The sequence below is a fragment of the Pangasianodon hypophthalmus genome, chromosome 18 (genome assembly GCF_027358585.1).
Source record: "Pangasianodon hypophthalmus isolate fPanHyp1 chromosome 18, fPanHyp1.pri, whole genome shotgun sequence".
In the NCBI taxonomy this organism is placed as follows: Eukaryota; Metazoa; Chordata; class Actinopteri; order Siluriformes; family Pangasiidae; genus Pangasianodon; species Pangasianodon hypophthalmus.
In genome coordinates, this window is record NC_069727.1 from 9,990,246 (window position 1) to 10,003,664 (window position 13,419).

Below are 13,419 nucleotides of genomic sequence, written 5' to 3' on the forward strand. Positions count from 1 at the left end.
CATCTTGCTGAACCAGCCACAGTTCTTCTGGAGACTTGTTGTTGTTGCTTAGCAAAGTATGTGGTGATGTTTTTTGCTATTTAGCATTTATTTAAGTAAGCACTCTCTGTCTCGGTACTGCTTTACATTTATTTGCTAAAATGACAGGCTGCGCTATTTGTGTGTGTGTGTGTGTGTGTGTGTGTGTGTGTGTGTGTGTGTGAGAGAGAGTGAGAGAGAGTGACTGTTTAGCGCAGCTTTAATGTAGGTGAGAACAGGAACTATCTTCTCTCTTGAACGTTCCACATCATTAAATTTTACTATAAACCACAAATATGTGTGATATTTCATTCATTAATAAATTAAACAATGTAATAGTTGGCGAACTGCTTTGGTATAAGTGGAAAAACACACTCCAGACCGTGTTGTTATACAAAAACAATGTACTTTGAGGTTGTTGCATCCCAATGTGCATTATTTTTGTATAACAGTGCGGTCTGTTGTGTGTTACTTATCAATTTAGAACATGCATTAATTCTGAACCTAGTCATCAGCTTGGTACATCCAGTAGTTTAGAGTCCTAATTCTGCATAGTTTAACTACTATAATATACCTGCACCAAAACATTCAGACTAACCTAGACATTAACTTCCAACATTGTACAACCTAATCACCCGTAGCAAGCTCAGGAGAATATTTCTGATCAGTGTTCATCTCAGACTGCACTGCATCTCAGCATTCTACTTATGTGTTTCGAGAAAGATTAAACTGTAAAAGTGATTTGCAACAGCTCCTCAGAACTACTGGAGCCTTATTCATGCAGACCAATACATTCATTAAGATATGTTTACACAGTTCTTACAGACTATACTTATATCAATTCACGCGGATACATTACTACAGAGGACTGTCCAAATAAATATAGTAACTGAGAGGCCCTTGTCATGGTGATGTAATTTATAATCATCTACAGCTTACAGTTTAGTTTAGTTCAGTTCACGTTTATTTATTTAATTTTTTTAAATTGATTTTTCTAGACCTTTAATTCTCTCCAAACTAAGCAGTGCTAAACACTAAAGCTCCAATGTAACCATGCTGTGCTTCACACTTTTTACTGCCCCATAAATCTCCTGATACAACTGATAAATATGTGGCGAATTTTATCATAATTAGATTTAATCGATAATCAATAATCAGTAATGTTGGTAGGTGGTTTGGTGACTCTAAAAATTACCCCTGTGAATGTGTGTGTGGCGTCCTGTGATGGACTGGTGATGGACTGGTGATGGACTGGTGGTCCATTCCCAGTGAGTTCACGCCTCGCACACTGCGTTCCTTGGAAACGCTCAGGATCCACCGTGACCCTTACCAGGATATAGCAGTTATTGAAAAGGAATGAATAAATGAATAAATGAATGAATAGGAAATGAACTTACTGTTAGGTCTCATTTTTTGATCTCAGATAACAGACAAAGCCCTGTCACATTTCAGCAAATAATATTTAGTGGCAACGCATTTATGCTCATATTTTGGATAATTATATTCACACTAGGATGGCCTCATCTGATCCATTATCTAGCTGTAAACTATATAAAGGTGAAATATATCGTTAGAACATGAAAAACTGAAGGGATCCCTTCAGAAAATCTAGTTTCCTTTATTGCAGCCCTTTCTGAATGGATCAGCCACATTTTCTCCACCCTTTGCTTCTACTTTACAACATTTCCACCTACTTTGATCTGGTTTTGAAGGTTTACACTGTGAATGTTCCTGTTTAAGTCTGATTAAATATGCTAATGTGGAGTGAAGCATTTCCAGATGATCCCTAAGCTCTCACAAAAAAAAAGGCAAACACATTGTGCAGACACACAATGTATGGCATTTCTGTTCTCAACATCTTTATCTCTTTATCAGACGCTATTGGCGCTTTCTACTTCTGGCTCCGCTGAACATCACGTAATTAATCTCAACATCTATTTTGTTTTTGTATTATCAAGTTGCCATGACCCACTACGTAGCTATCATTTCCTCCATCATCTCTCTAGTCTAAACATTTTTTTTTTTGGTAGGAATTCTGAAATGGCTGGCTGGACTTGTGCACTGACTGACTTAAAGCCACTCACAGATTACTACATGGTGAGTGAGTGAAATCAATTAAACAATAACACAATGGCCAAATTCTCTACCACTCAAGGAAAAAAAAAATCATCATATCATCATATCAAAGTGGATACACGTTTCGCTCGTGAAGTACAATAGACTCCACAGGCAAAGTTCCACAGGTCAGGAGACTGGAGTTTCACTTTACTGCTTTTGTTTGCCGAGTTGCTTTGAACTACTTTGAAATTCTGAGTCTGAATCAGACTTGATCCACCCAACTAACAGCACATCAGGGAGTCTAGTTTCAATCCACCACAGTGCGTCCGACAGAAACTCTGTAAACTCTGTCTCTGTGCCATTTTGCTTGCTTGTTTTGGCTAAACCAAGGAGATAAACGTCAACATGCTTAAATACAGACAAAACAAGTCTAAAGCTCCAAAGAAAAACAGATATGAACTTCACACTGGGACATTGTGCTTTTGCTGACCTTGGAGTCCTGTGTGCTGTTTTGACAGATTTATTATTATTTAAAGCACTTTTATAAGGTATGGAATAAGCAGTGGAGATGGGTGATGTACCTCTATAATATAATCCTTGCCATCTTTTCCATGTACGGCCTTCACAGCGCAGATATCCAAGCCTCCAAACATCTCAGCACATGAGTCCACCCACAGACGATACCTAAAAAAAAACCAAGGTCATTAGAAACACTGATGATCTTTTTTTAAATACTGGGCTGTTAATAGAAATAAAAAACTCAAATCAATCAACAAACTGACTCCACTTTCCTTAACCATGCATCATTCATTCAGTTACTTAACCAGCTGACTAGTCAATTATTCAGCATCTTTATTCATTTGACTTACTGTTCATTTATATGTATATACTTTTCCACTTCATGATCAGATACACATTTATCTCTCACATGCTCAGACACACCTATCTGTCATGGCGATCTGCTCCAGCATAGCAGAGCCCGTGTTGGCCTTCCAGTTACCTGAAATGGAGGTTCTCCTACAAAGAAACAAGACAGAAAGGGTATAAAAAAAAAAACCCCAAAAAACTAAAGTACTCTGTGGATAACATTTTAACACCTGTTAGTCTTTTTTGGTCCCAAACCTTGTGAAATTCTAAACTTGCTATCAACAAGGCCATGGATCACACTGACAAGCACTAAAGGAAACTGGTGTGGAAGTGAGCAGAAGATAAGTGAGTGGTCGCAGGGTCTTTTAGTGGGCTTATTGTGTGGTTTAGTTCAAAGCCAGAAGGGTGTTGCGCCTGCTTTCTTTTGCTATGTTTAAAACAGGAAGAGGCACTGATGCGTGGCTGGACACTGTTTATTTGAGCCGATAAGTGTTTTCCCGCTTTCTCCCCACTTTCCTTCTCTTACTCACATGCAGAAGAATGGCACACATTTATGCCAGTCATGAAATCGGTGACTGTCATAGCAACAAAAAGAGCACTTAAAGCATACACTGACTAGACTGTCTGCTATCAGTTTCTTACAGCAGGCTAAAACATTATTCCATTAAATATTATCTATCATACAGTATCTGTGCATTAGAAACAAGTCTTGTGTTTAACCTGTAATGTTTCAATGTTAAATTTTAATCACCTGATAATTGTCTTATAATCCTATCACATTATTGTGTCAAGGATCATGGGCAGCATGTTAACTGCAAAGGAACCTTGGTGAACATTTTTGAAGGAGATCCTTGAGTATCAAACACCAAATCACAGCTAGGATTTTAAAATAACAATCATACTAAAACAGATAGCAAACAAACCCCAGTAAGGCATTCTTATAATTTACTAAAATTAACTAAAATTAACCCTAAGGCTCATTCTGTTAATCATGGCAGAAAATGTGTGTAACATTTGGAAATGCATTCTTTTGTCTTAAAAGATGGTGAAACGATTGCACAGTGGGTAGCATTCCTTCTTCACAGCTCCAGGGTTTGATCCCAAGCTTGTGTTACTGCCTGTGTGGAGTTTCTAATGTTATCCCCATGTCCATGTGGGTTTCCTCCAGGTTCTCTGGTTTCCTCAAATTGTCCAAAATCATGCCTGTAGGTGGAATGGCTAGCCTCAATTGCCCCAAGGTGTGAGTGTGTATGTGCTTGGTTCCATCTAGGGTGAATTCTTCTGCCTCGCGCCGAGTGTTTCCGGGATAGCCTCCAGATCCACCACAATGCAGACCAAGATCAAATAAAAGATAGTGGTTCCACAGAGTTCCTTCTATTTCATTTGTGATCCAGGCCTTTTAAAAATTTAAAGAATGTAAAAATTTTATATAATCTTTAAAGATTATTAACTGTTTGTATATAGAATGTATTGACTACAGAATGTATTGTATGTCTAAAATAGCAACACTGTGCATGTAGATCATAACGGTAAACTGTGTTACCGATGACCATAAATCATGTGGCATTTATAGCTGTGAACAAGCTCTGAAAGGTCTGAACATATTAAAATAAAGTTGTTGTAGGTGCACTGAACTGGAAAACTACAGGCAACTTCAACTGGTAACACTTCACGGTCAGCAAGTGAGCGAGACTGGGAAGGGAGTGTGTGTAGGAAAGCAACTGTCCAGTGCCACACCGCTGGCGACTCTGGGTGCTGAGGCTAGCCACATAATGGTTAGGACAGGCCCATGGAGACGCCACTGTTTCCCCTCAGAGGATGCCACAGCAGGGAGCAGCGCTGGGAGAGTAGAGTCCTGTGTTATGGCAATACAGTGATTCTATAATGCTTATTCAGTAAACGTGTGGTGTATCATTTCTCTTGGTCATGCGCTGACAGACACGTTTTTTTTATCGCTCTGTCTCTATAAAGTCTGAGGTTTCATACCTCAAGCTAATTTCCATGTACTCACAATCTAAGCTACACTTTCAGCTGGTGAGTCATCTATAGTTACGAATATTCTTGCTTTGTTGTGAACTTCCACGTTGTTCACACTGACTGAAAATGTTCCATAATAAACACATTTAATACATGCAATGTGAAAGAAGTATATGTCAAAACAATACATAAGAGCAGGCACTAACACACACACACACGTAAACAACTACAAGGCTAATAAACCAGTCCTTACATGTACGCTTTGTAGTTGTTGCCAATTTTCTGGATCCGGATGTCGTACTTGGAGTCGACAAAAGGCTCTGCTGTTGCGTATGTTTTGGCGAGAGCCACCACGCTGGTGATGTCCTGGAAATCGGTCGAATTCTCCACCTTAATCTACCATGCATAAAAAATATAAGCGAAGTTTCATTTGTAGCTATTGAACGTACACAAGGACACAACAAGGCAGCTGGAAAGCAAATCTAATAAAAGCATCAAACCATGAATTAATAAAATAAAGCGCGTATGCATAATACTTGCTGACGTATAAAACTACGGCTATAAAATGAAGCAAATCGTATTAAATAGAGCTTGTATAATGAAAACTATGCTGGAAGAAAATACTGCTATCATAGGGAGGTCAAATATGTTCAAAGCAATATTTAAAGAAAAAACTGCTAGAATTTTGTTCTACCACCCTGTAGGATTCCACACATGTAAAATATACCACAAGGTAAGGAAACTAAAAATAAAAATAGTAAATAAGGTAGACCATTAATATAATTTTAAAGGGAACCACTTTGACACTTTTGGCTTAAAGCTGCATATAGCTTGGATACTATAGCTTGGGATTATATTTAAAAATATTAACTTCATCAGAATGGATGGAGCACAACATGCGGTAAATCAACCACATCTTATTTCATCACAGAGATCTTTTAAAAAAGTGGTTACATATCTGATAATTTCCTGAATATACACTCTTGAGGTGCATTTTTAAAACATTCTTAATGCATTTTGATGACAAAAATAGCACAAAGTTAGATGAAACTCCTTTGGAGGATTTCCCTCCCTCCCTGTTGTTTCCGTAGTGTTCTTATCTTATGATCAGATCATCGAGGTCAAGCACAGTCATGTGTGCAAAGAATGAGAAGGATGTGCTCAGGTAACGGGTGCATTGTGTAGAATATACTGTACATTCCTATTTTACTCAGCCTTCTCTATTAAAAATGGAAAGGGCTTTAGAGCATCTCCACATAACTGCCTTACCAGACAAGCAAAAGTTTGCTGTTCGGTTTTCATATTAGCAAAATAAGATTGATTTCATAATTATTAAACAAATTAATTCAACGATAAAGGGTTCTAAGTTGAGATGAGAAATCTTTATCATCACATGTGACAAAATTCATATAATTTACTAATTACAAATAACATTCAGACAGGCCAAATTAAGAACAAGCAAGATGTTCTGAGATGGAAATTCCCCGAACATCCCCTCTCCCTGCCATCAGGGACATTTGGGCTGTCAGAACTCCACACCTTCCATTTCTGTCTGATACACAGACAAATGTAAACAGACATTAGTACATGCACATGTACACACACAGACACACACACACCAGCTGCAGGCATGTATGGAGGTGTGGACTAACAGTGCATTCAAATTGCCCATGACGATATTGAGCAAAATGTGCACTAAATATCATTTTTCCAAAAGCAATGTGTGGAATATTGTCATGTTGAGCTCCAATAAGACAGAGATATGAAACATACAGTATATACAGTAGTAGGTTATATATAGTAGTAGTATGTTACACTTCATTTCTCTCTTGCTACTGGAAAAGAATTATTGTTCATTCTTAGGGTAAATGATATGGATGGATGAGTCATCCTTCACCTTATTCTCAACAAGTGGATGTTCACATGAAACTTAGTATCTGTAAAACCTTCAAAACATTGAATATCAACATTCTGGCACAAGCATACGCTGCACAGTAGTGTATCAAACTTTCATGCCAATGCCGTATATGAGACTTTCTGCAATGTGTTTTAACCAAATTAACGTCTGCCACTACTGTAATAAATCATTTTACCTCTTTTTCTTAAAATAGTGAGTGTTGATCACTTACTGGGCTCATAAAACTTCCTCTTTATGACAACCACAATCGGATAACACCACACGATAACATGGGTATTTTTGAAACATGGAAAGTCTCTGTATTCTCGGAAGCCTAAAGAATTTACCGCTTAAAAAACTCTCCACCTTTTGAAAATACCCACCTCACTGTACTGTGTTTCCTGGTGACTTGCAAGCGTTGTGGCAGAATGTCTCATACACAGCATTCGAGTGAAAATTTGGAAATGTTACTATGGAAACGTATAACATACGCTTGCACCAGAATGTTGATATTCAATGTTTTGAAGGTGCTGCAGATAAGCTGCATGCAAAGATTTTTTTCTGTGAGACTGGGTTGGGAAAACATCAGTACACAGGATTGTAAACTGCAGTTGAACACACACACATTCAGTGACTGTTATGCTAGTGTATTAGTGCAATATGTAAGGAAACAAAGAAGAGAAACTGTTCGTCAGGTGATTAAGATTGCCAGTAAAGGACATGATCATAGTGTCAGCAAGAACAGTCTGTCCATAACTACATAGAGAGGGATATTATATTAAGGTTACAGTGCATGAACCCTTCATTACAAAGACAAATATACAGTACAATGTAAGAGTCTTAGGCACAGGCAAAAAAAATACTATAAAGCAAAGATGCATTGAAAATAACGAAGTTAAACATTTCTACAAAAGAAAAATACTATCTTTTTTAGCAGTAAACAGTAATAAAATAAACAAAGTCAATATTTGGTATGACAACCCTTTGCTTTTTTTTTTAAAATAAGTTTGTAGTGTTTGTGCAGTTTTATAAGAAAATTAGCTGGTAAGTTTTATTGTGTATCTTGGAGAATCTGCCACAGTACTTCTGGAGATTTTGACTTGTCACATTTGCTTCTTTTCTTGAAGATAAAGCCCAGCAGCCTTCATTATGTTTTTTGTCTTATGTCTTCGGAAAGTGATCCATTACACAATTTGTTGCTTTCTTTACTGACATTCAAACATTTTTGTGTAACATTTGTTCATTTTTTGTTGGAAATATATGTTTGAAAATCAAAAGCATTTTTGTACTGACTCAATAATTCATTTACTAACCATCCATAACAAAATATGGTGTCTAAGACTTTTGCACAGTAATACACATACATTTCTCAATGCCCACAACTTCAGGAATAATACAACAGGAATAATACAAAAATAATTCTTTTCTTGAAGATAAAGCCCAGCAGCCTTCATTATGTTTTTTGTCTGAAAATTTTAATGTTACTTTCTTTACCGATGTATGAAAATGTTCTTTGTAACATAACATTTTTTGTTTTGTTGGAAAATATATTTCTTTTTGTCATAATGCAGAATGCATAGGATTGTGTATTTGAGAGTTCAGTGGTGCAAAAAAAAAGCATAGCCACTGATCTACAGACATGGAAAAATGCCATACCGTTCTCTTCCAGGATAACGATTTCCTGTCACTTACATGCTATTGCCTATTGAGGTAATATTTGGACTATTTGGACAAATTTAGACCATCTGAGGGAATATCTTTTGTGTTCATTGCACTAAAAAAAAAAAAAAAATATATATATATATATATATATATATATATATATATATATATATATATATATATAAATACTGTACATTTATGAATGTAACTGAGTTGGGGAGGGGGTGTAGAGTTGGATAGACTGAGGTTAAAAATAAACCTAAAACAGGTGTGTAGTGGATTTGTTAAAAACGGGAAATGTGATTTTTTTTTTTGTGAGGTGCCTGACCGAGCTGTCATCCTGCACTCCTGAGCCTTCTCTCTAAAAACAAGTTGTACTTCATTATGTTCTCTCCCGTCAGGGCGGTTTCCTCACGGCACTAGTGGCGTTTTCCCATGCGGTCATTTCCTAGCTGAGTACTAATAACAAACTTGTGACCATGACTTCATATGTGTAGCCTGTAAAAGGTCCCTGCTACATCATGCTCGTCCTCTTTCCCATTCTCATCTTGCTGAGGAAGCCCAAGTCACTAAGAAGCACCCACAAACCTGGTAAAATCACCATGAAGACAAGCATTTACACAGCTTTGACACAATTTCAGCATAATGTCAAATGCATGATTCACAGGCTATAGAAGAACTGCTGCCTTCTATATAACCTCCCCTGTTGCTGCAGGAAGACACAGCAATAAATGTGACTGTAAGGCCCAATAGGCAAAGGAAGGCAAGCTTGATCCAAGGAAAAACAGCAGCTGACAGAGGCTAACCTTGGAGGAGAGTGCTGATAGCCACCAACGAGGCATTCAGACAGTCAGAATATAACATGGAACAGCAGCAGTTAATGCACTGGAAAGCTGGCATCAAGGCTGCCAAAACTAAAGCCTGATCCTCCACCTAATGCAACAGATTAAATGCTTGACCCATCGACCCAAGCAAGCGGCTGGGCTACTCCACAGTGCAGTACTATCATTAAGAAGATTTTATGCACATTTCAGAGCACAGGGAAGCATTGACCCTGTATAAGATGCGGCACAATAGTGGCAATGACCAATGCAGAAACTAAATCAATCCTGCTAGTAGAGAGACCAGTGGCTTCACTTGTAGTACAATTGGACAAAGCATTGAGGGCAAATCCATACTGTGCACAACCTGAATATAAAAGTCATGGCACACTGGTTTGTTACTGTAGTGTAACTTGTATCGGTACTACTATAATGCATTTGCTCTTGGACATCAAGGAAGTAATGTCCGTGACAGGAGATTCAGTTCACACAGAAATCTAACAGGCAATACTTCAAGCCACAACAACAGGGCATGGGAAATCACTGGCAGAAATGAGAAGGCAAGTCTGGCTTGTTCAAATGCCATTGCCAGAGATTCGCAAAAACACTTTGCTGCTGGTGCATGGCCAGGTCCTTGGTGCACAGGTACAGGAGACACTGGATGATCGCCTCTTCTTGAATGAATCACAAATTAAGCATATGGGACACCAGGTTACTGGAGAGAGCCTTTCAAGTATGGCCAAATTATTTTGGAAGAAGTAGGTTTTACACACCACCACAACAGATGAATGTAGTTGTGCAGGATATAGCACGTGCCACACTGCTACCATGGAAGCAGAGCAGAAAGCAATGGTGGTTTCAAGCAAGGACAAAAACTGAACAAACTGCCAAAGCAAATCACACCAGAAGTGCTGGAGAATTCTAGTGTTGGGTTTGAAAATATTCAGTCAATGGTGGGCAGGTATTCAAATCTGCAATTAAAACAATGGGGGTAAATGACATCAGATCAGTTGCTAACAATATCTCAGAGGCAGCTGAAAGAGCTTCTAGATGGGTTTGGACAAGGAGATGTGATCTCTCATGAATGCAAATATCTTTGCAGGAGAACGCAAAAAAAATGTGAATGAATGCAATGTTTCTTGGGGGAACGCAAAAGTTTTGCGAGTGAACGCAAAAGCATTGAAATATAAATTTTCCTCCCATCTCATTTTTTTCCATCACCATGTCCCCTCAGGGGCTCCGTAAAAAAAGATGTGCAACCTGCCACATTCTTGATTTCAGAGACCTAATTGTTTTCTTAAAAAGCCTCGGTAGCATATTGAAGGCAGATGTGATGCAAGTGAGGAGTGGTGAACCAACATGGCTGGTTTGTGACCACAGATATAAAGAATACATATACTGTATATGCATTCTAATCGCTGTAAAACCCAGATGATTTCTCCGATTCCAAAACAGGGTGATATACCAATTCAGAAGCATTCTATTTGTGTTAGCTCTAACACCTAGGGTGTTCATAAAGTGTGTGCAAGTTGCCCCAGAGCCCCTGCAATACACAGGGTGTCTGAAAAGTCAGGAACCAATGGGAATATGTTGAGCAAAATCCGCAAAAACATGACAGAGCACCTGACAAAAGGCGTAGAGCGTAAGGGTAAATATATAGAACACATGTTGTAAATAATAAATACAAAATGCATATGCAGTCTCACTCTCATTGGTTCCTGACTTTACAGACACCCTGTAGATGATCGGCTGCGGTAATTCTCAGCAGCTAGTGACACAATGGACAGAGCTCGCATGCTATGCAAGCCTTAACAAGTGATCAATACAAGTGTTCATATTTGGATTTCATATGGAAGTGGGTGTGGTTTAGACCTGAACATTTTTTTTTTTATTGTGAACTCTACCTATACTACAGTATAACCCTGGAAACAATGAAAAAATAGAGCTGCTGGAAAAAGAAGTCATTTTTCATTCATAAATTGTAACAACAAATAGTAATTTGCAGAACACAACTTTATTCAACTCCTGAATCAGATGCCCTGTAGACCTTTCTGCCTTCTGTCTAAATTGACTGAGTAATAACAATGGAAAACAAAGAATGAGCTTCATACTCAGGCCCTTCAAGCTCCACATGAAATGAAAACCTTTATTTTTTGTTTTTGTTTCACGCAGCGGGATCAGAGTCCTGATGCACACATCTAGTCTCATCATGAAGCTTTCTGGCAAAAAAACACCCAACAAACAGTGCACTTCCTATTTTTAGCTGTATTTGTATTCATTCAGAACACACTATCTGTTCAAATCAAATCCTAGTAAGGAAGTAGAAAGGTAAGGTATAGTGTATGCAACTATGGTTCTATGACCAAGTGGCCATTTGGGTCACTTTGGCTATTCATGTGAGGTCATGAGGGGATGACTTTAATACTAGCACTTTAGGAAAGCCACTAGTTCCAGGAAAGTGGACTGCTGATCACCAAATCAATTGGATATGTAACCTACCTTTCTCCACTCTAGATGCTAAGACCAAATTTGGAATGAGTTCTAGATCCATCCTGTGCTATGAAACTATGAGCTTTTGGTAATGAGTCATGATCCTTACCTTTCCCATGCCTGCATGGGCGTGCCCCATCTTCACTACAACTGGAAATGTCAGAGTGGGCATCTGGGAGGAAAAAACATACACACACATCAGAGAAGAGTGTAAACCGCAATTAAACAATGGCTTGACCAGAGTGTAATTCATTCAAATGATGTGAGCTGCTAGGCTGCGTGGTTCAGGCCAGTCACTCTCCTCTGAGCTCATAGTGGTAAGCATCACCATAGTTCCCTGGTTCAGTGGTCTCTCTCTCTCGCTCTCTCTCTCTCACACACACACACACACACACACACCCACGATCCATAACGGTAATCGGTATGTCTATTTGGAGACTTTATTATATACTTCTGCATCTCCACCACACACCAGTCCTAGAGCCAGAAATACCTCAGCACAATTTGGAGAAACTCCTAACTCCACTGATGAATGAAGCCATTCAGGGAATAAAAAAGCCTCGTGTTTAGATAGTGAGATATTTTAGGAAGAATGTCGGTTTTATCATGACACAAAAAGAAAAGTTCCTGGAAAAGGGATGGGGAGACCGCAAAGTTTGGGATGGGTTTTGGAGAAAGAAGAAAGATTGCATCTAATGTAATGGGAAAGAAAGTACATCATTAATAACATATGACTGTTAGTAAAAACAAAGCAGCCCAAAGGATCAATTTGCTGTAGTGCAAAGATATGTTGGAGATCGTTAAGAGACCAATCTTACACTCCAGTGATTCCACCCAGATGTCTTAATCCACAGATTAAGTAGAAATTGGACAGATGTCTCAACTCCTAATTATATACCTGATGTGTTGTTTGTGCTGGGTGAATCTTCATTTAGCAGTTTATTTTGAGAAGTGATAATAGAACTATAGGAGGGAAATCCTAGCTGGATGGTCTCTGCTTTGCACTTCAAGGCCATAAGGCATACACAAAAACCTGAGAGATGGATGAGGAAAAATGGGCAGATGATGAAGTATAAAAGTGCAATCATTAAGAACAAACTGAAGATTTAGGAAGAAATATAGAAGGCGTCATTCTTGTCTTTTCAACCTACTGCTCATGTAACATGCTTGGAGGAGAGCACTAACTTCCCTCTCCTATATGGGTCTTTAGACAAATTCAGTCATGCAAATGCAGGGTTGGTAAAGTGTGAAAATTGTAAAAATTATTTTAAAAAATCTTTTTGATTTATAGCATCGATAAAAGCACTACAGGTAAACTCAAATCTTTTTATATATTTTCACAATTTCATGCAATTTCAGACAACTCCCTGACTTGTGCCAATACCAGAATTGAAATGAAAAAGAAATAAAAGCAATAAAAGGACAAGTTTTATTCATATACACACATACACACATAAAATGCATACATGGATCACCACCACTTGGTTGTTGTTAATGAGTGAATGAATGAATGAATGAATAAATGAATGAATGAATGTCTGCTGCTGCTATTTCATACCTTGTTGTACTTTTGCATGCATTCTGTTATTGATATTATTGAATACACCTTGAATTTTTGCACCTTATTAC

The 13,419-nt window shown here is 38.2% G+C and overlaps 1 protein-coding gene across 1 annotated transcript in view; it reads right to left on the reverse strand.

The window, feature by feature from the left end:
• Positions 1 to 13,419, reverse strand: part of syn3 (synapsin III) — a 94,573-nt gene that overhangs the window by 11,330 nt on the left and 69,824 nt on the right. The window contains exons 7-10 of the mRNA XM_026922786.3: positions 11,900 to 11,962; positions 5,174 to 5,316; positions 3,019 to 3,093; positions 2,658 to 2,760 (exon numbers count right to left, since the gene is read on the reverse strand). Coding sequence (XP_026778587.1) covers positions 2,658 to 2,760; positions 3,019 to 3,093; positions 5,174 to 5,316; positions 11,900 to 11,962 — 384 coding nt within the window. The remainder of the gene's footprint in view (positions 1 to 2,657; positions 2,761 to 3,018; positions 3,094 to 5,173; positions 5,317 to 11,899; positions 11,963 to 13,419) is intronic.